The following is a 27,198-nucleotide window of genomic DNA, read 5'->3' on the forward strand; positions in this document are numbered from 1 at the left end:
GTTCGTCTTTTCCTTGAGAAGGGCCTGAGGTCTCCCCACTCGGTTCCTGATGTTTGACTTCATTAATCTTTGAATGATCGTCCTTTGCTGGGTTCTCCTCTTTTGAGTGATTAGCTTTGTTTGTAGATTTTCCTTTCTTGACTACATCTTTCTTGATTGCGACTTCCTTTTCTGGAAGAGTCTGATTAGTAGCGAAGCCTTCCCTGATGGTGGGTTGAGTCTTCTTAGTTTCGCCCCTTTTGAGTAATACTTTTCCTTCCAACATATCTTCCTTTTTAGCTGGGAAGGTTATGGTCTGAACCATGCATTCATTCTGTTCGGACTGCCCTTGGTCAGCGGCTTCCTCTTGGGTCACATTAATAGTGGCTTGAACATTTGACCTAGCTGTACTAGACTCACTTAAGCTATTGATCACTGCATCCTTGATTTCTGAAACTTTGAGCAACTCATAGAGTGGTAGACTTACTTTAACTTTTTTAAGTTCATCCAACACCAACGCGGCCAGCCTTTTCATTTCATTACCTGCGGGAGGTGCAATATTTCTTTGTCTGTATTCTTGTGTGTTCTGCGGGTACTCCGGAATGTTGCTGGCTTGGGGATCCGGCGGAGTAGAGAAATTGTTTGGAGGGATGGACGTAGTTAGAGGTTCTTGATTCCTCTGATTTCTATGATAAACTCTTTGATTCACACCTCCTGAAGATTGGTGAAACACCTCCTTTATTCCTTCTACCAGGACACTGTCGTTCAATGGTGGAAAATAATACTCTGAATCCTCTACAGGTCCATTTGCAGATGCTGGCGGGAATTGAGACCCTGGTGGTACCATCGGTTCATTAGCTGATTCTGGTGGAAATCTTCCATTTTGTACTTGACTAATTTCTTCTGGTGAATACTTGCAGGTTTCCACAATCATGGCTTGACCATATTGCGTGGTTGGAACAATTTCGTATCCTGTCGTGGGAGGATTTTCAGGTGGATTAGTGGTGCGCATCTCTTGTTGGAAAATGTCAGCCGCAATCTTGAACTCAGGACACTGCAACTCGGAATGTTGATTCGTATTGTGGAGTCTGCACCAACTGGACAAGGCTGCTTCGGCTAAGAATACTTTACTTGTAGAAGGATTTTCTTGATTTTGCGAATTTGGTGGGTTGTCTAGAGGCGTCACCACGTTTCCATTGTTGGGAGCCGTATTCCAAGGTCTCCTCTGGAAGCCTTGGTTGTTATTTCCTTGATAGTTGTTTCTAAAGCCTTGATTATTATTTCCTTGGAAATTTTGATTGTGATTGATCCTTTGCATGCTTTGTAGTTGATTATTCTGGTTCCTCAGGTGGGTCACCTCGGTTGATAGCCTCTTGACTTGCTCAATCAACTCTTTCATCTCGTCCTTTTCTTCTTGTGTCCTTGACGAACTTGTGGCATTTTGCAGGTACACAGGTTGAGCGGGTGGAGCTTGAGAAATTGGAGCTCCAGGGTGAAGGACCAACTGATTTGTCGGTTGTATGCTTGGATATGTTGCTTGTGGAATTGGATTCATGACTGGAGTTTGGTTGGCCAAGGCCATACCAACTGCCTGCATCTGGTTTGGTGCTGCGACAGGTCCCATGTGTAGTAATGGCCCAGTGATATTCTGTCCCATGTGCTTACTCACTTCAATAGCCTTTGCATAGGCCGCATTTAGATCATTCGGAGTAGGATGCGTCCTTACGAACATAGCTGTGAGATGATCTAAGACTCCATAGTAAATTTCTCTTGGATCTGCAATGAGATAAGGAGGACGTAGCATTGTGTATGCGTGGTGAAATCTGTTGTTGAAGGAAGTAATGGGTTCATGTTCTCTCCTTCGGACCTCTACAAATTGTCTATATAACTCAGCTGGTGTAGTTGGGATACCAAATTTAGCAATGAATGCATCTTTCATCGCATCCCAAGTCCTGATGGACCCTGTAGGTAAATGAATGAACCAAAAGTATGCCTCTTCTCCCAATGAGTAGGGAAAAAGCCTACATGCCACATCTCCATATTCAATTTGTCTGTTGCGAAGAAGGTCCTCGAACATCTTGATATGATCTTCTGCCGTGCGATGGAAATCACTGACATTGAACTCGGAACAAAAGTGCTCTGGATTCTTTGGCATATCATGATAAATTGCAAATTCCAACGGTGATGGATTGTTGACTAGCCAAGTCGCACCATTGAGTATATGAGGAGGAGGAGGTGGAGGTGGAGCACGTTGAGCCATTGTACCCTTTGAAGCTGAACTTGATGAACTAGCTTGGCCTTTTGTTTGAGAAATTGCCTGGATACTGGATTGGATCGCCGCTTGTACTTGTTCTTGAAGAACTTGTGATGACTCAGGAGATCCTTCCAATCTTAATTCGAACTCTTTGGGAGTGTCTTCTCTCTTAGCTCGCTTTGCTTTGGAAGTAAATTGAAGTTCGCTTAGATTCTTGATGCCTGGTGTGGACCTCAACAACCTTTGATGTTTCTCGGGCGAGAATGAACCAATGCGATCCAGCGTGAAGTCTTGTGAAGATTATTGTGGGTTCCTTTGATTGCGAAGTTCTCTAGCTATGACCCTTCGATGTTTTTCGGCTCTATCTTCCTCTTGTTCCAAGATAATTCTGACTCTGTTATACTCAACTTCACTTCTCCTTGCGTTCCACGCTACTTGATTCAATTCTGAAATGATATCTTCTTGGGTATTGCCTATCTGCAAATTTGGTTGTACCACTTGATTCAATCCTTCATGTGGCAACACCATCGTACTTCATGATCACTTTTGCAATGTATTTCCCTTCAAAATCTTTGCTTTCAGAAATTTGGAAAACTGCCCTCCTTCTAGCGCCAATTCTGTTGACGTGTATTTTATACACCATCATACACAGAATAAAATACCAATAGGCATCTTATCCTCTCTTGAGAAAATAGTCTCTAACTGCTGAAGATTCGCATAAAGGATCAGTTAGGAAGACTCCAAGGTTCTGTTAGTAGGGTCTCTACGTGTGGACAAGCTTCCAGCGGTATGATGTGATTTGCTGTTTCCTTCAAGGGGTCTTACGCATTCCGAAAGCTAAAGATTTGCTAAACTAAGAAACTATTCAAAAATAACAAAAGAGTAGGGCTTGAAAGAGGCCTAATCTAATCTAACCCTAAAAATGACTTCGTGTAGACAAGACTTGGCAAGATTCAACCAATCTTCAATTTTGCCATAAGGTAACAACTCAATTGAAATTGATGCGATCTTCTAAGGTAACAAAATGATATTCAATGCATCAAAGATCAAAGACACTACCACGAAGGTACATATCCAAGATACAATAATGATTGAAGATTAAGGGACTCAAAGTATTCTCCAGTCGACCACGCAAGGCGTTCCTACAATCAGCAAGAAGCTAGTGGTTTGGATTACGAATCCTACCAATGATCAAGTCTCACACTATGTCCTTCAAACTAACACACTACTTTGATTGAGCATGATTCAAGTAAGTTAAACAACCATGAAGATAACCAAGAAAGTTGCAACAAAACACCATAACTTCAATATTTTATTGATTTCCAAGTCATCATGTACAATAATTGCTTGAATTCCTCTCTTCAAAACTCAATCTTGCTACAAAATAAAATTGCTTCTAACTCTAATCTCTTTAATCTCTATTCTCTCTTACATCAACTATCATCTATTGACTATTACCAAATGAAATGAAAAATGGGGGTATAAATAGCATCCCCAGTTACAATGAAAGGTCCAGATCGAAAGTAGATCAACGGTCAAGATCATGACACCTAAACCCTAATTAGGGTTTGTTACAAATGGCCTCCTTTTTACTGAACAATATTAAATACATAGCCAGATATTAAATTTGGCACAAAAACCTAGGAGACATAAACCAATGACAAATAAGATGCCATGTCATCTATAACAACCTTTCATCTAGAACCTTATTCCCTTTCCAATGTTCTTTTTTGGCATATGCAATGAATCTTGTCACGATTCCTTCGATTTCTGCAATTGGAATCTCGGGAAGATTCTTCATACTCTCTTCCAAGTGGATGACCTGATCGAATGCATCTAGAAGAGCTGCGTCCCAAGTGGATTCAAGTTCCTTTGTTCTTTCAATCAGGAGCATGGTGGCAAACATCTGATCATATTGCTCATCTGTAACATTTGCGTCCTTGCAAAAGATGACCTTGATTCTATCCTCTAATTCCTGCATATCCACATCTGTCTCGACCTCGATCCTTCTGCCAAGAATGGTACGAAGTACCTCAAATACTCTGTCCTGGATTGGATTGATCACCTCCTCAACTTGGCCACATCTAACACTGATGTCCTCGAGGAAAACACTCTTAATATGGAGTAAGGTTGACCATTGAAACAAACTGTGAGATTCCCCATCCAAGATCTTCTCTTGCGCTAAAACTTTCCTGGATGTGTGTCTAATAACTTTCAAGACAGGAATGACGACATCCTTGGTATGGGCAAATGCAGCTACTGTTATCATCAAATTGTGGATTATCTCAAGAACTTGGATAGCTTGATGAATAATCTTCATCATCCTTGTTACAAACTCTATGGCCACTGTATGAGATCTATCCATCCAATTACTTGTACGTTGGACCATGTTCCTGAATCTTTCTGCCTCATTGATTCATTGAAGTGGAAGTGCCTGCATTGGTGATCTAGCTGGATCCTGACGTCCCAAAGGTTCATTGATATGACTGAAATATGTCCTCCATGCACCGACCTCTCTCTCAAGCTTTCTGTTCTTCTCCATTTCTTCTCTAAGCTTGTCTTTCAATGCCTCAAATGAATCGGTGGCATCATCTAAAGTATGCTCTGCTGTAGATGGTCCTAGCTCAAATGTCTGTATATCATATTCCTCTGCTAGGATCTCACCTTCATATTTGTCTACTGCCGGTGTAGCTATCTGCAATTTCCTGGATCCAGTCTCATCTCGAATCATCTTGGACATCTTGGTAGCCTTCTTCTTCTCTGTTACTTCGTGTGAGCGTCCAACAAGGCTCTCTAAATCAATTGCATTGTCCTCGTCCTCTACTACGATCACCTTAGTTAATCTTTCCTTCAACCAATCTGGGATATTCGATCTTGTCTCTTGAACTTGTATCTCTTTATGCACTATTTCTTCCTATCTGGGAGGAGATGTTATTTCATTATCTTCTTCTAACTCATAGTCCTGGAGAGATCCATCTGGTGACCCTTGCTGTGCCGGTCCTTCCTCCTGCCTATCGTTCTGTACCATCGATTCCATGGATTCTTCCACTTGAATTGTTCTCTTCTCAGGTCTAGAAGAAGTACCGGATGATCGATCTCTGTTAGCCTCTTGTTTCTTCTTGGAAGATTCTCTCTTTCCAGGTCTCTCTTTCCTCTTCGAACCTCTTGGATGGAGATTGCCCTCACTGGCACATCAAAGGTTTCCTTCACCTGAATTTCTAGGATTAGGATTGCCTTCACTCACACTAGCTCCACCTTCGGCAGGTTTCTCTTCCAAAGTGAAAGTCATGGCTATGCCTTGTTCTCTCAACTTCTGATGTTGTATGTCAACCCATCTGCGAGTACAAGACAAGACTGGTGCCATCAAAGTATCTAAATCCACGACCTCGGGCTCATTCCAATCTAACCTTATTGTTTTGCTTTCTCGATCATAGGAAGACTGGATATGTCTGCCACTGTCCTGAGCTTGGTCGGCCACTCTGTAAATCCTGCATTTCCTGATGAAATCCAAAGGCAATCTAGAATGCATTTTCCGTTTCACTTCAAGATCATCTAAGAGATTCATCATAAAATCTTCTATTTGGTACTCATGCCTAAACTTCCTGCCGACTGTCTCCTCTAAATGTCCATGTGGATCAAAGCTTTCTCTCAAAGCAAAAGATGAAAAAGAATACAAGGCTAAGTCCTTCTCTGCGTCATCCATGGCTAAAGCATTAGGACATACCTCAACTGAGTTACCCAAAATGATAGGTACTGGAACTCCATTCTGATGTCTGTGTCTGAATGCCTTCACATATGCTGCCAACTGTCTTGTTACTTCAAGTAACACAATTCTGTCTGTCGGATATCTCGGCAACATGTATGGAGGTAAAGGACATCCATGCACTCTAATATAAGTGAACTTGGGAAACTGAATGAACCAAGCACCGTACCTCTTTATGAATTCCTGGGCATCCTGAGATAATCTGTTGTGAATTCCACCTGGCAACGTCCTGGTGATGTTCATCGTGAAAGTATCATTAACCAACTTATAGTTGCTTCCTGGCGGATGATGCAAGTAGGCATAGGAATCACAAGCTCTGACCTCGCCGGGTCCTCTTCCAATCACTCCTCTGTGAGGTAGTCCTGCGTATTCAACACTCCTAATCAAGGCATAGATGACGTATGAACTCATGTGGAAGGACTTAGTAGCCTTGAGTCTCCTCAACTGTACGTCCAAGCAATGGCTAATCATCCTAGCCCAATGTATCGTACCTTTCCCTTGAACAATCACCTGGATGAAGTAAAACATCCACTTCTCAAAATAGAAGGCATGAGGGGCTCCTGTAACTCGGTTGAGCAAGGTAATTAAATCTCTGTACTCCTCCTGGAAATCAATCCTGTGCGGTGTGTTCGGGACCTTGCTCAGACGGGGACGGCTCTTAAGTAGCCAGTTCTTATTGATAATGCTTAGACAAGCATCTGGATCATCTTCGTACATTGATCTGGCTCCTTCTATGCTCTTGTATATCATGCCCCTGTGCTCTGGAAGATGGAAAGCTTCACTTATAGCTTCCTCTGAAAGGTACGCCAAAGTGTTTCCCTCTTTGGACACGATCGTTCTGGACTGTGGATCATAGTGACGAGCACACTCGATCATCAACTCGTGGCACTGAATAGCTGGAGGAAAGCCGGCCGCCTTAATGATGCCACTCTCGATTATTCTCCGGGCGACAGGTGATGGTTTGCCAATGTAAGGGACCTCTCGAAACTTCTTTGTGCTGAAGTTGCCTAAGTTTGTATCTCCAATGTTGCTCCACTTGGACACGATCTTAGTCTCCACTTCTTCGGTCTTCTGATCTTCTTTCATGAGAGCTGAACGACTGGTGGATGCTCCCGCCTTTGGGGTTGCCATACCTACACAACATTTCATAATGAGAAGCTAGATATTGCAATAAATAACATAGAGTAGAGAATACTTTAGGAAACCTCATGATAAGTCTTTGAGTTATCATTTCCTAAAATAAAACGATTGAGCTAGGAATTCAAAATTCAAAATTTAAGCTATGACGATCTAAAATTTAAAAAAATTAAAACAATAAAGCAAATATCGCCATACCTCAATAGAGAGCTAACTCTAGAATGCAAATAAAGAAAAATTCGCCTAGGCAAAAAAGATTGAAAATATATAATCTTCAACGTGATCTCCTCAAGCCAACGTTCTTCTTATTAAGTTCGCCACCCTTCAAGTTTTTTGACGTGTTCTTCAATGCCTTTGACAATTCGCTTCAAATGGAAACTTGGACTCGCACCACTTTGGATAGTAGTTTGCACCACCTAGCTTTGTAAACTCCAAATCGCACTTTCAAACACAATTTCGCACTTCCTTGGATATAAATTCGCACTTCTCCCTTTGATCGCATATGAGATGAAAAAATGATAATGTGAAAATAATGATTTTCACCTCTCCCTTTATAGCGCTCACCTCTCCATTCACCCCAAGGCCGACTTTGGTAAAATATAAGGCAATTTAAACGATTTTTAAATAAATAACAAGGCCGACCTCCATATCTTAGTGCTCCTCTTGGTTTTTTATTAATTAATAAATAATTAATTAAATGCCTTTATCATTTAAATTGACAAATTCGATTTTTACAAGGCAAAATAATTAATTAACATTAAGCGCAATATTTAAATGCTAATTTTCATTAAATATTGATTTTTCTTTTTTTTTTTAGCATTTTAAATAAATTCAAAAAATGTATGTTTGAGCGCCAAATTTTGAAAATGGAAGATACGTACCTCATCGCCCTGGTCCCTTGGAGAGGGACAGGAGCGATCCATCAATTTTGTCATGATTCTTGCAATTTCGACGTCCAAAGTCTCTGTCCTTACGTTCAAATCGGTATTTTTGTTGGGTCTTTCGAACTTGAGTGTCTTGCATGTGTGAATAAATGCATCTCATGACCATTATCGCCCTGGTCCCTTGGAGAGGGACAGGAGCGATCTCCATTGTTTTTCCTTAATCTTGCATCTTTGATCTCAAATTTCCATCATGAGGCAAATAATAACCTTGTTTCTTCATTCCATGCTTGTTTCATTTAACCTTTACAAGGCGCATTTGATGTTAGGAAGAATATCGCCCTGGTCCCTTGGAGAGGGACAGGAGCGATCCTTATCTTCTATTTTGAAATTCCTCGTTTTTGATTCTAACTCCTCGTTCATTGCCTTCCAAATGGCGTTTTAGACCCTTTGTAACTTGTTTTGTTATGATCTTCGAAGGAACATGAATGCTTTGGCAAATATCGCCCTGGTCCCTTGGAGAGGGACAGGGGCGATCCTCATAATTTCTCTTTAATCTTTGTGACTTCGAACTTCAATCTTTGTTATGATGGACAAACAATGCTATTCTTTCGCTCCCCTTTCGTTCCACTTGAATTCTACAAGGCGTTTAGACGTTGGAAGGATCATCGCCCTTGTCCCTTGGAGAGGGACAGGAGCGATCTTGAAGCTCTAGTCCAAATGCATCACCTTTCAACCTTGGTTCTTCGTTCATTGCCTCTTAAAGGACGTTCTTGATCTAGCATGAACTTGCCTTTTTTGACATGATTTTGACGAAACATGAGTCTTTTAATAAAAATCGCCTTGGTCCTTGTCCAAAGGACAGGAGCGATATGAGTTCCTTGCACAAATTGGTAACACTTTGACGTTCAAAACCTTTGTACATCATCTTCAAATGACACCTTATACCTTGAGTGATCTCGAAAAACCTTGACTTGGCATGAATTTGAAGGAAAATGAAGGATCCCATACAAATCGCCGTGGTCCCTTGGAGAGGGACAGGAGCGATATAGCTTCTGTGTTCAATTTGGGGATCTTTTAACGTTTGAAGCCTTTGAATATCATCTTTTAATCATGTCCTGGACCCCATACGACCTTGCAAAACCTTGACCTTACGTGATTTTTGAGAGATTTGGCCAATATAATAGATATCGCTCTGGTCCCTTCCTGAGGGACAGGAGCGAACTTCAAGTCTTTGGGTTCATGCTTGCGTTCTCCAACTTGCAATTGTCCTCATTGGGTAAAACGTGATCCCTTGATCTTCCTTAATCACTTGATGCTTGTTAATCTTTCGAAATCTATGCCTTTATGCAAATTTCGCTCTGGTCCCTTCCTGAGGGACAGGAGCGAATTAGGTGTCTTGATGCAAATTCTTTAACTTGGCGACCTTTGTAACTTTGTGTTTGATGGAGATGTCTTAAAATGTCCTCACCACCTTGTTCTTCGCCTTGAAGTGTCTTGAATTTGGAGGAAAAGGCAACATAACTAAGATATCGCCCTGGTCCCTTGGAGAGGGACAGGAGCGATCTTGCTCTTGTAGTCTCCACATCACATTGCTAACCTCTAAAATTATCTTCAACGGATTCGTAACGTCCCATTCCATTCATCCATGCCTTGGGATCGGTTGTAACTTGGCAAGAAATTTGTCTTAGACAAAAATCGCTCTGGTCCCTTCCTGAGCGAGAGGAGCGAACCAGGCATTTGAGGTCCCTTGTTGACATTTGGTAATCTTCAATTTATCTTCAATGAGTTCATCTCGTCGTTTTTCTTGCCTTCAAACTTATAACTTGCTTGATTTTCGTCCAGAACATGCCCTATGAAGAATATCGCTCTGGTCCCTGGGAGAGGGACGGGAGCTACAATGTACTTCGCCCTGGTCCCTTCCTGAGGGACAGGAGCGATTTTGGCATTCTGGGTCATTCTCCTTCATGTCGGCACTTCAAGTTATATTCATTTGATAAAATGCATCTCCTTGGACCTTTTCAAATTGTCAAGTCGTCAAAATCCTGCAAGTACAAGGCAAAATTTGATTTGTAGCTCCGGTCCTTCACTGAGGGACAGGAGCGATTTTGCTCCTACAGGCCAAAATATCATGATTTTGCACATTTAATCACTTCACAAGGCGAAAACAAATCATTCCCCATGCCCGGGATCAAAAATCAAAAAAGTCAAAATTTGGTCAAAATTACTCAATTGGACAAAAATTCACACTTCATCTTCAACACACAGACAAATTTAAGCTCTGCACTCAAAAAAATTCCAATTGAAAATAGACCACCTTGGCAAAATCATTGCATTCAAAATTTGCATTCTTACAAAAGAAGCTCAAAAGCTCTCAAAACTGACTGGATTCTGGCCTGAAAAGACGGTAATTAAAACCCTAAGGCTTGACCCTAAATCCAGACAATTGACTGACTAACAAAACCCTAAAAGCGAAGCGAAAAGCGAGCGAAAAACGAGCAAAAAGAGGGGGTCCCCATTTGCAATGGGGCGATGTGTGAAATGGTCACAACAGGCACCTATGCTTATTGTAAAATGCCCTTTGGGCTAACCAATGCAGGTGCCACTTTCCAAAGAGAAATGGACATGGCCTTCAAGGGTGTATTAGCAAAGTTTGTGCTTGTATACCTTGATGACATAACTGTTTATTCGAAGCATGCAGCCGACCATCTTGGTTATCTTGAGCAAGTGTTCATGAAATGCAGGGAGTATGGTGTGTCCTTGAACCCTAGCAAGTGTGTATTTGTTACTGATCAAGGAAGATTGCTAGGACACATTGTATCCAAGGAGGGTTTGGCCATTGATCCAGAGCGAGTGGAGGCTATTCTTTCTCTTCCACTCCCTAGTCACAAGAAAGGATTGCAAAGTTTCCTTGGTAGGATCAACTTTGTGAGGAGGTTCATTCCCAACCTTGCCACCGTGGTAAAACCCCTCACTTCCATGTTGAAGAAAAACTTGGCTTTCAGTTGAACCAAGGAAGGAAGGGCTGGTTTCGAAGAGATCAAACAAGCAATTGCTCAGGCCCCTACCCTCGTCAATCCTAATTATGAAAGGGATTTTATGATTTTATCCTCTATACCTTCGGAGGAGAATCTATCATTTCAGCTGTCCTAACACAGCTGAACGATGACAGGTTGGAGCAACCTATTGCTTTCTTTAGTAAGGGGCTAAAGGATTATGAACTTAGATATAGCTATGTAGAGAAGCAAGTCCTCACTGTTGTAAGGGCATTAAAAAAGTTCAGGCACATGTTGTCCAACAACAGGATCCAGCTCTTAGTTCCGCATGCAAGTGTCAAGGATTTCCTTCTAAACAAGGATATCAATGAGAAGAGGGCTGGGTGGATAACCAAGGTCATGGAGTATGACATCAACATCAAGATCACCAAGCTTCTAAGAGGCAGGGGCCTATGTGAACAACTTGTCTCATCTTCTGAGACCACTTCAAAGGTCGCCCTTGTCTTACAAGAGGATCAACCAACTGACAACAACACTCAATTCAGTTGGGTAAGTGACATGACCACCTTCTTAATGGAAGGTAGATACCCCCAAGGTTTGGACCAGACCAAAAAAAGACATTTTAGGTTACAGTCCATTCCCTATGTCTTAGTGAATGGCACTCTTTTTCGAAAAGACTCCAATGGAGTCTTACTAAGATGCATCAAGCAAAACCAAGTCAGCAGATTGTTAGAGGAATTTCATGATGGCTCTTCAGGGGGCCACTTCTTTGCAAGGACTACGGCTATCAAAATAATGAAGGCTGGTTATTACTGGGCATTCTTATTCAGTGACTCACATAGATGGGTGAAGAATTGCAAGAAATGTGCTCTCTTCTCTGGGAAGCAAAGACTAGCTGCCCTACCCCTTCATCCCATCCAAGCAGATCAACCATTTGCCCAATGGGGTTTAGACTTCATTGGCATGATAAACCCACCTTCTAGTGCTGGCCATAAGTGGATCTTGGCCGCAACAGATTACTTCATTAAGTGGACAGAGGCAGTTGCATTGAGGGATGCTACTGAGGCCTCAGTGTTAGAATTCCTTGAGGGAATTGTGACAAGATTCGGTGTCCCCTCTACCATCATATCAAACAATGCCAGGGCATTTGTCGGAACCCAAATCAGCTCTTGGGCAGTTAAGCATGGTGTATACTTGAAGACATCATCCAACTATTATCCTCAGGGTAATGGCTTAGCTGAATCTTCCAACAAGAACCTCATCAGGATAATTAAAAGGACAATTGAAGACATTCAGAGGGCATGGCACACTAAGTTGAGGACAGCCTTATGGGCTGACAGGATCACACCCAAGAGGGCGATTGGTAACTCCCCTTTCATGCTAGTATATGGGAAGGAAGCAAGACTCCCAACTTCCCTAGAGTTACCCTCTTTTGAACTAGCACATCAGCTGGAATTGATAGAAAATGATGCCATGACAGTAAGGCTAGCAGAGCTGATGGAGCTAGAGGAGGTTAGAAGTCAGGCTATGCATACACTTAAGACTCATCAAGAGCAGGTTAAGAAGGTTTTTGATAAAAAGGCTACTAATAGGGTCTTCAAGGAAGGAGATCCAGTTCTCAAGTGGGATGCAAACAAAGCCAAAGTTGGGCGACACTCCAAGTTTGATGCTATCTGGAGTGGCCCATATGTCATCACTAGTTGCAAGGAGGCCAATGCATTTCATCTCTCCAGGCTTGATGGTGAAGTTCTTCCAATCCCAGTGAATGAGATTCATCTCAAGCCTTGCTTCTAAAGAGGGTGTTGATGACTATGTAAATATTAGACTAGAGGTTGTTTTGCTTTCATAAGTGCTTATGCACATGCCGCATTCTCCTCAAGAGGGTGTATGCTCTAGTTTTCAGTTTTCCTCCAAGTGATGGCACACACATGTTTGGGTCTTCCATGACTCAGTGCCCAATGGATGCTTAGGGCTTCTGGACTTCATGCTTAGCAGGCAAGCATCCCGCAGAAATCGCCAAAAATGTTGTCATTTTATGACACCCTTGGTCCATCAGTGAGAACCGATCAAAGATATGTTCCATGGACCAGCGCTGCCCAGTTGATCAAGGAGAAAAGCGGTGAAATCATGGTTTGAAGTGTTGCCTTGTCGGAAGTTCCTTGCCCCTCTCTTTCTCTTCTCTGGAACTCCGGAACCCTGAGGTTCCGAGTTTCTTTGCCTTAGCCTCTTTCTTTCCTGCTCCAGAACTCCGGAACTCGAGGTTTCCGAAGTTCCCTTCCTTCCCTTAGCTTTTCTTCTGTTGTCCTCCCCTGACACTCTGGAACCCCCAAGTTCCTTAACCTTCAACCCCGGAACTCCGGAACCCCCAAGTTCCGAAGTTCCTAAGTCTTCAACCTTGGAACTCCGGAACCCCCAGGTTCCAAAGTTCCTTGTCCAACTACGGTGACTCTGATCTCCGAAGTTCCCCAACTACGGTGACTCTGGTCTCCGAAGTTACCCCGGAACTCCGGAACCCCCAGGTTCCGGAGTTCCTAAGTCTTCAACCCCGGAACCCCCAGGTTTCCGAAGTTCCTTGTCCAACTACGGTGATCCCGGACCCCGAAGTTCCCCAACTACGGTGACCCCAGACCCCGAAGTTCCCCAACTATGGTGACTCCGGTCCCTGAAGTTTTCCAAACTTGCTTCTGGCTTGCAACACTTCCGGATGGCGTGATCGACACTCAAGGCTTTAAATGCTCGGACAGTTTTGGTGACTTATGCACTTTTTTGTGTGGAGCCACAAGGGTGCATTTAATGTTTTTGGCAGGATTTCCATCAAGGGAGGTACGGGGCCATGCTGGGTGACTTATGTCATGACTGACTTTGGAAGGTCAGTCAATCTATCTTCCTCAGCATTGCCTTTGGAGGTATGGCCAGGTTGCTTGTATGTACAAGTCAGGTGCATGCACTTCCCTGCACTTCTAGACTGACATGCAGGGGTCATGATCACCATTGTAACCCATTTTTCTATATAAGGTTGTTAAGCCTCATTTTAAAGGGTTCTCTCCCTGTTGCCTTGAGCTTTCTTATGCTCTTCTCTTCTCTTGAAGACTTGTAATTTTTGCATTTTCTGCAACTGTAAGATTGGCTTTTCGCCTTATAGTTAATTAAAAAACACTATTCTTGCCTTCTTTCAACCTATGTATGTTGTTAATGCTTTCTTACCTTCGTCATAGGTGCATGTTGTGGCTCTTTCTCTTCATATATGTTGTGTTAACTGGTTTTCTGAGTGTGACTGTGGGAATCCTTCTCCCCTCTTGGCATTCAGTGGATTCTAACCTTCATCTATGCATTGGGGTTACTCATACAACTGAAAGTTGTGCATCTTCAGGGTGTTTCAGTTAATTACTTGTGTCATTTCGGTAGGGAGAGAAACAATCTCTTCTTGGTGCATCACCTCCTTTCATTTTAAGCAATTCTCTCTTCCTTTTCCTCTGCAAGTTGTTAGGATAGGCTTAGGAGTTAGTTTTTAAGTGTTGAGTTGGTTCAACACCTGCACCTGGATTGAGAAGGAAGCCGGCCTTCTCTGGAGATTCAACCCCCTTGCGCAAGGTCCCACACTTCGGGGTTGTTTCAATGTTTCACAAGGTTGTTGAGTTGATAGCTCAGCAAGGGTGCAAGCTTTTGTGATAACAGATACCTTATAGGGAGAATGCTTGATCCTCTTAAGGTCTAACTTATCTACCATCTCTATTGCAACAATGGTATCCGTACTACCACTATCAATAATCAATCTACAACATTTACCTTTGGACTTACACTTGGTTTTGAATAAGGCTCTCCTTTGAATGGGTTCTTGGTTTTCTTTTTGGGGCTTCAATAATACTCTCTTCAATAATGACTCGCCTAATTCTGGCTCCTCTTTATGGTGAACAGGTGAACCCACACTTTCTTGATCAGCATGGACAATTTGATTGCTCCTTTCAAACTTCATATGCCCTCCTTGAGAAGGCTCAGCGCATTCCCAACTCTTGTGCCCAATTTGGTTGCACTTGAAACATTTTCTAGTGAATCCTCTTCCTCTACCTTGTGAACCTCCTCATCCAGAGGATCTTCCACCTTTATTTTGATAGCCTCCTCTATCATTGTTGGCTGTCGCACTACTACTTCCAACCTCTTCACCTTGATGGTGTTGTTGTCCTCTACTATATTGTTGTCCCCTTCTTCTAAAACCTCTTCCTCTCGTCTTCTCTTGCTGACTTTGTTTTCACTGCAATTTCTCCTCTGCTTTTAAGGCAAGTTGATAAGCCTCTTCAATGCTTCTAGGGGACACAAGACTTAGTTCATCTTGCAAACTATACTTCAGGCCATTCTTGGGCTATTTTCTCCATATCTTCCTGACTATGGCCAGACCGAATCACCAATTTATAAAATTCTTTAGTGTAGTCTTTGACTAACATGTCCTGCTTCAAATTCTACAATCTTTTGAAAAGGTTTGCTTGATAGTCTCCAGGAAGGAACTTGGCCTTCAGTTTTGTAACCATTCAATTCCACAAACTAATCTTCTCTTTATTATTCCTTTTTCTCCCAGATTGGACAAAGTCCCACCACATAGTAGTGTGGCCTTTCAATCTGGTGCAAGCAAACTTAACTCTCCTTTCCTCTACCACTCCCTCATACTCGAAATGCTTATCTAAGTCATTGATCCAATCAATCAAATCTTAACCATTGGGGCTTCCCAAATATGTAGGGACCTCTATCTTAGGTTTGGAACCCACATTCAATATTGTCCTCAATAGTCTCTCCTCAAACCTTTCAGGTTCTTCATGTGCTTCCTCATTCCCTTCCTGTTCTTGCTCTTCCTCTTCGTTTTCACTCACATCATCTTCAAGGGTTCATCTTCTTTGTGCCCTTTCTATGCTATCCATTCGAGCCATCAAATGCTGCAAGATTTCTTGAATTCTTTCACCAGGATCTCTTATGCCTCTTCCTTGAGCTCCACCTCTGCCCATTCTCCTTGGAGGCATTCTGTCTGCACAACTCAAGCCCAATCTCTTTAGGCTCTGATACCACTATGATGGCAACAACCTTGCTGATCAAACCGAGACAGGAACATAACTAATTCTTAGACAAGAAACACTTCATTTAAAGAGATTCAACACTAAAGATATCAACATATACAAGTGATTCAGACATTGCTTAATCTACCATTGTGTTCAGAAATGCACCCTCATGAGTATTAGCATCAGGACAACAGAACAATAGTTTGAGGCCAACAGCAATCAATGTTCAAAACTATTTAAACATTGACGATGTCACAATTACAAAAACATGTTAATTCCAGTCTTTACACAGAAACTCAACCTCCACAGAAGTCGATTTATCTTATGTTGCAGACACAAGACTACATTTAGATTTCTATTGCTTGAACATCCACAAGGCGATCCTTCAATTCCATCAGTCGAGCGCTGCCAGATTTCCCTTGGTCAGGTTCTATCCTTTGACCCCTTCTTTTTCCTTTCACAACCGACCCCTGATTCATCGGCCAAGCGCTTCAAATAGGCAGAAGGTGGTTAGTTAACGACCACCCCCATGGCCTTGGCAACCAACTACCACCGTGGGCAATTGAAATTGTTGGTTACTACTTGGTCGCAACTTCTAGTCACTTCAGGTCTTCCTGTCTCAGTTGTGACAGGAACAAAAACAAACACAACTGAACCCAAAACTGAAAGAAAAATAAAACACAGAGAAAGAAAACAAGAACGCAAGGGGATGCCCCTGCACCACTTAGGAACAACCTTGCTTGTCAAAATGAGATGTAACCATATTTCCTTATAGACATCTCCACCTGTTATGCAATACACTGCCTTTGTGGAAGAGTGAACAACAATGATTTGCTTTTTGCTTCCTCATGAGATGGAAATACACCCCAAAAGGAACCGAAGCATAAAGTAGACTTCTTGTCATTCATAGAACTTTCATAGTTCGCATTTGTGTATTTTTGCAAAGAAAAATTCTCTGTCTTTTTTATTCTAGGCCATATTTTGCTGTACCATGGATGTATATCAAAACATGCTTTGTTGCTTTCCAACAGGTAATTGTAGATTCCTACATAAACTCAAGAGAGATAGCTAACAACATAGTTGATATTGGAACTTGTGTAGATTAGGTAAATGAGACTCCCAATCAATAGTAGCATTCAATTGAGGTGATGGATCATTGTGGGAAAGTTGCAATCTTGTCTCCATGGGGTTTGACATAGGCTTGCAATCTTCCATCTTGAATTTCTCAAACAATGTCTTGGCATATTTCATTGGAGAGATAAAAATCTGTTCTTCTATTGCAATACGTTATGTCGAAGACAATAATGCAGGAGATCGAGATTTGTCATATCAATTGATTGTTTGAGATCATTCTTTGTTGTTGCAATCATCTGTGGAAAACTCCCCGTGATGATCAAATTGTTGACATATACAATCAAAATCACATATTTTCCCTATTGCTCTTTGGGTTAGAGATTAAGGTCTTATAGATTCTTGGTGAATCCATGTTGAAGGAGATGCTCATCGATCTTGATGTACCTAAGTGTGGGAGCTTGTATTAGATCATAAAAGGATTTCATGAGCCTACACACGTTTTGCTACTGGCTAGGTGTAGTACACACCTTAGGTTGAGTCATGTAGACCTCTTCTTTGAGATTTTCGTTAAGAAAGACACTCTTGACATCCATTTGATGAACTTTCCAACCAGATTGTATTGCCATTGCCAAAAAAATTAGATAGTCTTGATCTTTGTTGCAGTGGCAAATGTTAAATCATAGTCAATATCTTCCTTTTGAGCACAACCCTTAGCCACAATTCAGACTTTGTACTTGTTGACGCTATTGTCTACTTGTTATTTGATTTTGAAAACCCATTTATGTCCAATAGCTTCTTCCTTGGTGGAAGATCAAACAAGTTCCCATGTGTTGTTCCTTAGTAATGCTTGATATTTTGCATCCATGGCATCTTTCCAAGGTGGTGACTAAAGAGCTTGCTATATTGTTTTTAGTTATAACTCTAAATAATTGTGCACATTAGAGCCAAATTGACTTCCTTAAAAGACTTTTGTGAGTCTTCAGCCTAATGTTAGACATATCTACAATTCTATCTACCTTTGCATCCTTCATTGTGGTATAATACCACTTGGTGTAATATCTCCGATTAGGGATGTTGAATATTTCAATTTGATTTCACTCCATGGGTGATGCAGTCAAGGTTAGAGGGTCCAGAATGGACTATCCAACCTTGCAGCCAAACAAATACCAAAACACAACACACAATTGAATGCAGGATGAAACAGCAACTTTATTGATGAAAATAGATCGACAACATGCCCGCAAGCCTTTACATGTTCCTTACATTCAACCCGTTGGCCCCACATGCAAGCTCATAGGCCGCCATGGGCTTATTACAATGAAAACGGTGAAATAGAAGTCTTTTGGATCACCCTTCCCCTATCTACTACTCCTTAGCTACACTCCCCAACTCTGCTGCTGCTCTCCCATGCCTCATAATGTGTTTAAATACTGATTCCAATCACTGGGAATGATTTGCACAAAGGCTTGCGTGCTACTGGAATTGGGTCCGGTCTGGGTTCTTTCGGGACGCCCCTGCGTCAACAGGATACAAATGATTAGATCTTATTTCAAATTAGGTCCATCCTAAAAGATAAAAAGATTAACAGAATATGTAGAAATGAATTGTAAACCCTTGCAAATGAACACCAATGCGCAATAATTGTTAATTCCTCTTATTACACCTGAAGATCACACTTATAATCAATTTAGCTGCCAGAACAATAACAGAAATATTATTATCAGAAGTATAACAAATTCACAGCAAAGGGAGTGCTGCAAAATCCAACACAGAATTACAATCCCTAGGCACTCTAAGAGAGAGCCATCTAACTCAGAAAAACAGGTGTGGACAGGAGCCACCCGAAAGAAAAACCAATGAAGCTTAAATGCAATCCGTGAGTGGAATTGCTTAATGCTGCATAGGGATTTTTGTCCACTAATAGGTTGTGGGGATCAAGGAGTTTTTGTTCTCCAATATCCAATGACAAACAAATAATATTATAAAAAACAGGATGATGTTGCTCAACTTTGACTTAGGTTTAAATAGGCAATTGAGCACTCACTTTCCCTCTACAAGTACAAATTCAAATCTCTTTTTTTTTCTCTTCAAGGAGCTCTGCACATGCATGCCTGGACAACATGTAAGGAATAAAGCTTGATTACATGATGCCGAAAGGACCTATAATTTGGGTGCACATACAATAGGACACACCAAATTGTTTCTAAGTCATTTCCCTAATTTATTTTCCCAAGCCCATGAAAATGGAAAATATGCTTGAGGAACGTCCACTAATCTTATGGAAAAAGGGGATATGAGACTTAGGGATCTTTTTTGTGCACACAAGATGGGAATTGAGATGGAGGTAGAAGTGAAAACTGATCTACATTGGAAACAAAGCCTCTTCTTGTGCTTCTTCATCGAGTTCCTCATCTGTTAGTTCAATAATTCTTGGTATTTGAGCATTGACAAGTGATGGTGAAGAAGAGGTGCTGTATCCTTTTTCCTCATCAAAAATATCCTTGTTGATGTACTTCTTTGTCATTGTATCCATAAGCTGATATTCCTACAACTATAAACTGTACACAAGAAAAATAAAATTCGAGGATTTGCCATCCAACTTTGACCTTTGCACCTTGGGAACATGCATGAAAGCCATAAACTACAACATTCGAGATTTGAAATGGAGGGCTTTTTCTCAGTCATGCTTCTTCAGGTGTTATATTTTGAATCACTTTGGTGGGCGCTTAATTCAACAATTACATAACTGTATGAATTGCGTCAGCTCAGAAAGTAGGAGACAAATCAACATCCTTTAACATACATCACACCATTTCCACAATAGTATAAATATGCCTTTCTGAAACACCATTTTGTTAAGGCAATTAGGCAATGGCCAACTATCTTTTGATCCCATGTTCTTGTAGGTAGTGTGAAAACTCCTTACTAGTGAATTTTTTCCCTCAATCTGAGGGTGGGGCTCTGAGAGAGTGACTGGAAGACCTTTATGCAAGGACTCAAAATGCTTTGAATTTCTCAAAAGCTTGATCTTTGTGAGTCAAACAATAGATCCACATTTTTTGGAATGTCATCTAGACAAAGTAGAAAATACTAGGCATTATTATGAGTGGGTGTCATAGGTTCTCATAGATTAGTGTGCACCAACTCCAAGGGACTAGAGGCTTGTGTTTTTACAGCAAAGAGAAGAACCTAATGCTGCTTCTCAGCAAGACAATTGGAGAAAAGAATGTTTGTTATCTACATGGAGGAAAGTCCTCACACCATATCTCTTTTTTTCAATGCAAGAAGATTGCCATAATTGTAATGGACAAATATTAATTTACTATGTAAAAGAGTAGTGGATGAACTAATCTGGAATGTAGGGGCCTTGTCTTCATGAATGACATCAACAGTTTGAAACATTTTTCCAATTCCTGAAGCACAAGCAACAACTTCACTATTACAAGTCTTGTCTCAAATGAGAGAAAGTTTCTCATCATTATGATGGTTAAATTCAACCTTGGAGTTGTGCTCTAGCAATTTCAACCGATTCTCATGTTTTTCTACTTGATCTGAACTCAAAGTATCCAAACCAATTATAGTATAATATGTTATAAGGAGACAAGTGATGATAAGAACCCATCTATCTACCAATTGCTCAGCTTGCTAAATTGTTTCTTGACTTGGAAGGTGAATTTCATTTGGAAAGCCAGCATAGACTCCAATGTCACAAGAGCTTGTTCAAGAGTGGACATGGAGCTAACATCACATTGTGCGTTATGCCGTGTTTGTCCAAGTTTCCAAGAGAGAGGAACGTGGGGACATGGGGACAAGGTTTGAGGGTGCCAATTTTTTTCCCAAATTTTTTGGATGGCTATTAAAAAAACTTTAAAAAATTACAAACAGTCAAAATCTTAAAATGTAAATACATGTGCTGCATTTGCAATGACAAATCCTCCCCCTTTTAAGTTTCTTTTTGTTAAGTTTTATACTTTCAGATTAATATAAAACTCAGAAATCAGAATTTAGTTTCTAACTAGATTGTTTGCTGTAAAATTTAGAGATTTCTAGATTTAGGCATAACATAGAAATGGACAAACTAAGAACAAAACACAATTACCCTGGGAAAACCTCCTAGGAGGAAAAACCCAGCCAGAAAAGATCCTCAGATCTGATTATGGATTATATTCAATATTCTGATGACAACACTTATCTCAAGTACTTGAAGAGGTCTGAGATGTTCACTCTTAGGGCTGATGAAATCTTCAAACAAGTCTGCACTTTCATAAACATTAGGTCTGCCCCTTCAGCACACCAACCAGCAATCAGGTCCGTACTCTTGTTTGCACTAGATCTGCACTTTTAATGCATCTTAAGTCTGCACTTTTGCTTGAAACAGGTCTGCAACCTTAGCATCTTGAATCTAGAGCAATTCGCACTCCTTTATGATGGTATTGCACTTGATGTTAGCACCTTCAATGGCAGATATGATTCGCATATATTCCTTCTTCAATCTTCCAGATTTCGCATTAAGCAGATATACAATTCGCATGAAATGATTTGTAAGTGAATGAGAGTAATTTGAATGCTTCAAAAGGTCCTTTACTTATATGCCACCTTAACCTTATTTGAGTCGGCTTAATTTTATATTGGCGCCAATTTCCTTTTAGCTTTTCCACGCTAGATGAATGCAAATAGGGTCGGCCCTATTGAGGAAGGAGCACACGTTTCCTTTTAACGTGTAGGGTGAACAAGGGGCCCAGCCTTACATCAGATTCCACTGTTGCCTTAATGGCAATTGGAATCCGATAATATATTTTTCTTCCTAGTTAAAAATCAACACTTTTAGCATTTTTTCCCTTAAAAACTACCTTTTAAAATTTTTATGCAGCTGATGGAACAGGTTTTCTGGTCCTGTAAAAAGGGGGCCTCCCCTCCAAATTTCCCAGACCATGGGACATTTGGGATGTTGGAATGTCACCTGAATCCCCGGGGATGTGCCCCTGCATCACACTGGTGTAATGTAATGTTACACAATGGTATGCAAGCTACAAAATTCACTCATGAACAGCTGGATTTTAGTGTCACCAAGTACTAATCTGGTAGTGCTTGATGAGTTCACTCAAATGGTGTGCTTACGCAATGTTTCTCAATCTTGTGTGACGTTGTGTAGCACAACAGTTGAATGTTGCTTAAGATGTGAATTCAGCTATGACAGATGCAAAGATGCCGTGGGGAGGTGTGAACCCAACTTTAAGCACTTGTCTTAGCTCATTATCCCTTTCTTGAAACACAATGCTCCTTGATGCATGGATGGCCAATTGCTGAAATTGAACTTGGAGTTGCAAACAACTGTACCACTTTGCTTCATTTGCGTATTGCCCGTTTTAGGAACTTAGAACAACCATTGATGACCATGTCAAGTGTGAGTGGATGTAACATTGATGAGTTCATCTTATTTTTTTTGGACTGAAATGTGCATGATCCAAATTTGATGGATGTTGGATTGTGGAACTCTTGAGCAAAGGCGTTGTGTATGATTGAGAAGCTTATTATTGAAATACTGGACACATGCCAACTATGGAGGTGGTTTTTCAATGACCGCATTCTAACTAATAGTACACATTCTGGTTTACAGATCATATACCAGTGGTTTGAGCTTGTGGTGAAGACCTTGAAATATCTCTTGTATCTGCAACCAAACTCTGTCATCAATCGAAAAAGTCTTGGAAGTTGGATAAGAATCATGGCATTCCTTGTAGTTATATTGTTGGACTTAAAATCTGTTGAGCTTGGTCATGCAATTGTTGGATTTACTAGAGAGACTTCTTCGCTTTGTCCGATTTCTTGGCTTGAATATTAATTTCTATAACTATGGGGATGCAGAAAGCAATGTTAAGAGGTACAAAGATTGGAAGTCATGACATGTTTGGAACCCACAATGCCCTGTACAGTCATCAATCAGCCCTATTGTAGGCATGTTAAATATATGATATTATCCCATGTCTGATAATGAGCATTGTTGTAGATTCACAGCAATTGAACAATTGTGTAATTTTTGGTTTAAATTTGCCCCTTAGTTTTAGTATGATATGATATTGACCTACCCAACCATGTGTTCTAATGTTTCCCACAAAGCTTGCCATAAGTGATTAACAAACCTTGGATCTCAATTAGATACACACATTGGAGAGGATAACCCTAAAGTGTACCGAAACATGTTAAAAGAAGAGTTTGGTTATTTTAGGTGTGCTAATTGTCTTCTTGCATGCAGCCATGATTGCCATTTTTAAGAAATGATCAACAAGGGCAAAATAGAGTTAGGCTGATTTGTTTTCATTGGCAATCTAGGTAAGAAATCCAAGCGGATAGATTTGCATATCATCTGGTCAGAACTGGAAGAGGTGTATATAAGTCTGATATTTTCCTTGGTTTATTTTAGGTGTTGTCATTGCTTTATGGATCGAACAATTATGTAAAGCTCCTTGTAGGTAGGGAACCTTTGTACTATATTACTAAATGTTTTTGAATGATCAACCCTTGGTTAAATTAGTGTATGTTTTTGGGACATTTTTAGATACATTGTACCAATGCATGTCTATGACTCTCTAGAGTAAAAAAATGCAATTGATGGCATGGTTTATTGTGTTGGGTAGGCGGTACCTTATATTCGCTGCCTAGGGGAGTCATGGTCAATGACAAAGGAACGTGCATATTTTGAGGCTGCTATTCTGAAAGAGCATGGTCAATTGTGCCCAAAACATGTCCCAGAAGTGTATCATTTTGATTCTACAATGGCCATAATTGCTATGCGCTATGTGGAGCCTCCACACATCATTCTGCGCAAAGGCCTGATCGCCGGCACCGAGTACCCATATTTGGCAGAGCATATATCAGATTATATTTCCAAAACTCTTTTCCACACCTCTCTTCTGTATCTTTCTACTACAGAGCACAAGGCTGCAGGTAAATTATTTTTCTCTTATTAGTGCTGTGGTTATTTAGTTTCATTCTGTATGTGGATTGCATTTTTTAATACTTTATGTGTTTGGGTGGATACTTAGAAATAAATTTTTTTTAGAGTATATGTATAGAGATAGGTAATAGTGAATTTCATTCTATGGTTAGTTTAGCTTATTCCTAATTTTTTGTATTTGCATTTTGTGTACAGTTGCTCGATTCTGCAACAATGTGGAGATGTGTAGGCATACAGAGCAGGTTATATTTTCAGATCCCTATATGATATCCCCAATCAGTCGTTGGACTTCTCCTTATCTTGATGAAGATGTTAAGGCTGTACGGGAAGATAATCAGTTGAAGCTGGAAATTGCTGAATTGAAATCAAAGTATTGTTTTACTTTTTCTACTCTAGAAAACTGTGCTTTCTATGCTGTTTGAAATGCAACTTGGCTTTCTTTAGCTCTTTACCTTCACTTTCTCAAATGTTGGCTATATCACTAAGCATCTATTACATCTTTTACATAGGTTTGGTGAAAGAACACAAGCACTTATTCATGGAGACTTACATACTGGATCAATTATGGTAACAAGTGACTCAACTCAAGTTATAGATCCAGAGTTTGGCTTCTATGGACCTATGGGTTTTGACATAGGTGCCTTTCTTGGGAACTTAATTCTAGCATATTTTTCACAAGATGGACATAGCAGATATGCAAATGAGCGTGAGGCAAGTATAAATTCAATATATTGTTTGTTGCTGCTTCCTTCTGTTCTTGTGTGCAGCTGCTATAGAAATGAAAAATTCTATATTTTTCCTTGAACTAAGAACAGCAGATGAGGACAGTCCTAAACAGAAAACCTTGAAATGTTGTAGCTGCTGTTTGGCCATCTTTGACTTTTTGGTTTTTGAATTTTTTGTATTTATTTTCATAGCTTTGTCAAAATGTATAACAATATGTAATTGAGAGCTCTAACCCCTAAACAAAAAAGTACGTGTTGGGTTTTGAGTCTCACCCGGTTTTGGGTTGGGATCCACGGTTAAAGTTTGCATGCTGAAGCTTTCTCAAAATGAACCCTAGATAAGCCTTAGAAGAGAATTGGTGATTTTAAGGATTTCTCTGCACAAAATGTATATAGATGCTAAAAAAAGGGAGAAAGTTAGAAATGCTAAGCTTAACAATGATGTGATTTTGAAAGCGAGAAATATATCTGCAGAAAAACAATGAAGCTATATTAGGAATAATTTAGCAATTAAATATATAGATATTGCTACATCTATTTTTTCTATTTTCATTGAATCTTTTTTAACCTTTTGAAAGTTGTTTTGCTTCCTTGATCCTGTCAATGTTGCTGTGTACGACTCTGGCTCTTTATTTAATATTTTCATTCTATCTTTTCCATATATGTAATTTATGTGCACATTTGACATAACCCAACACCATGGAACATAGGCATTGCAAAGTTAAACTTTAGCTTGCATCCAGACATGTTAGGCACATAATTGGGCTTCTGTTCTAATTGTTTTTTGTTTTTAAAGAATTAGGTTATCCACTGTTTTAAATATCTTTAGCAAACTGATTGAAGTTCAGTTGATACTCATTTATACTCCATGTAATGCCTTCTGATCCACATTAAGGGGTTCTAAGTATGCTATTCTATGTGCTGAGGAATCGAATTCTGTGTGATAATGATTTTTCAGGGCTATAAACAGTGGATTCTCAGATGCATACAAGAAACATGGAACCTTTTTGAAGCAAAGTTTATTGCATTATGGAATAACAACACAGAACACTGTGGAGATGCTTATCTAGAAGCTATATACAATACCCCCGAACTCAAATTGATTGTGCAGCAGAAGTACATGAAAGACTTATTCCATGACAGCCTTGGATTTGGTGCAGCAAAAATGATCAGGTTAAGGCAACAATGCATAAATTTATATTCTTGTATTATTTTGCTTCATAAGTTTTGTCAGTCGTAGAGAGGTGGAATTCAAAAAGCAACAATAAACTTGTAATATTTCTAGATTTATATCTTGGTAGATGCATGATATAAATGCCAATATGGGTTTCTACTGTAATATTGTCATCTACGTGTAATCTATTTTGCATCTCTCTGCAAAATCTTTTTTTTCTTTCCAGTTGTCAACATTGTTTATACTCTCACAGCATGTTTTTGCTGCTCCACATGCTCATTTTAGCTAGTCCATATTGTAGTTCACTTTCTACATTCAGAAGCCTTAGCTTTGTGATTGTAAAAGACTGCACACAGTCATCCCCATTTGGAGAAAAGAATCTGACAAATTGTGTTCTGGAGTGCAGGCGAATTGTAGGGGTGGCTCATGTAGAAGATTTTGAGTCAATTCAAGATGCAAGCAAGAGAGCAGAATGTGAGCGCCGAGCTCTCAATCTTGCAAAGAAGATTATGAAGGAAAGACGTAACTTTGATACAATCAGCCAAGTTGTGCAGGCTATTCAAGAAAAATGATTAGGGTTTCCATATATATATATATAGGTAGGTAGGTAGGTAGGTAGAGAGAGAGAGAGAGAGAGCTTTAGATACACTAGAAAATGGTATTCTGAATTAGAAATATGACAAGTCTGATGCATTTTATGCTAGTGAATTTTTAAGCATCGCAAAAGTCCAGTGTTACATAATGGTGTTTACTATGCCTGATGAAATAAAAACAAGTGTTACACTTAATCCAGAAGCTTACCTGTTAATTATAATTGACTGTGGAAGCTTCTCTGAAAACAAAAACTTCTCTATATTAGGATAATGCGGTGCTTCATACACAATTCTAGAGCCAAGCTTAGTTGAGTGCTTTGCTAAGGTATGAATAATGTTCCATTGAAAATCAATCTGTCATTTTGTTTCCATCTACAATGATCAATGATCTCAGCATTTGCAAGCAAACAAGCAAGTAAGAAGTTAAATTTTGAAGGAAGGCCAAAAACACAGATTTTGAGCAGGTCTGGCATATTTTGTGGTCTAGGGCTGCTTTGTCAATGGAAGCTAGTGGACTCTATTCTTTCAATTTGGTCGTCTTATCTTTTTGTCACATCCCTTGAAGGCACCCTTTTTTTAACTAGTTGCAGATATTGCTTAATCATAGCTTTGGTAAACCCAATGT

The 27,198-nt window shown here is 40.2% G+C and overlaps 1 protein-coding gene across 1 annotated transcript in view; it reads left to right on the plus strand.

Annotated features, from left to right (window-relative positions):
- The window catches only part of LOC131064424 (methylthioribose kinase), a 52,834-nt gene extending 25,908 nt beyond the window's left edge, over positions 1 to 26,926 (plus strand). The window contains exons 2-6 of the mRNA XM_057998562.2: positions 23,762 to 24,071; positions 24,277 to 24,451; positions 24,591 to 24,792; positions 25,765 to 25,979; positions 26,387 to 26,926. Coding sequence (XP_057854545.2) covers positions 23,762 to 24,071; positions 24,277 to 24,451; positions 24,591 to 24,792; positions 25,765 to 25,979; positions 26,387 to 26,552 — 1,068 coding nt within the window. The 3' untranslated portion in view covers positions 26,553 to 26,926. The remainder of the gene's footprint in view (positions 1 to 23,761; positions 24,072 to 24,276; positions 24,452 to 24,590; positions 24,793 to 25,764; positions 25,980 to 26,386) is intronic.
- Positions 26,927 to 27,198: the final 272 nt, after the last annotated feature.

The sequence above is a fragment of the Cryptomeria japonica genome, chromosome 5 (genome assembly GCF_030272615.1).
Source record: "Cryptomeria japonica chromosome 5, Sugi_1.0, whole genome shotgun sequence".
Taxonomy (NCBI): domain Eukaryota; kingdom Viridiplantae; phylum Streptophyta; class Pinopsida; order Cupressales; family Cupressaceae; genus Cryptomeria; species Cryptomeria japonica.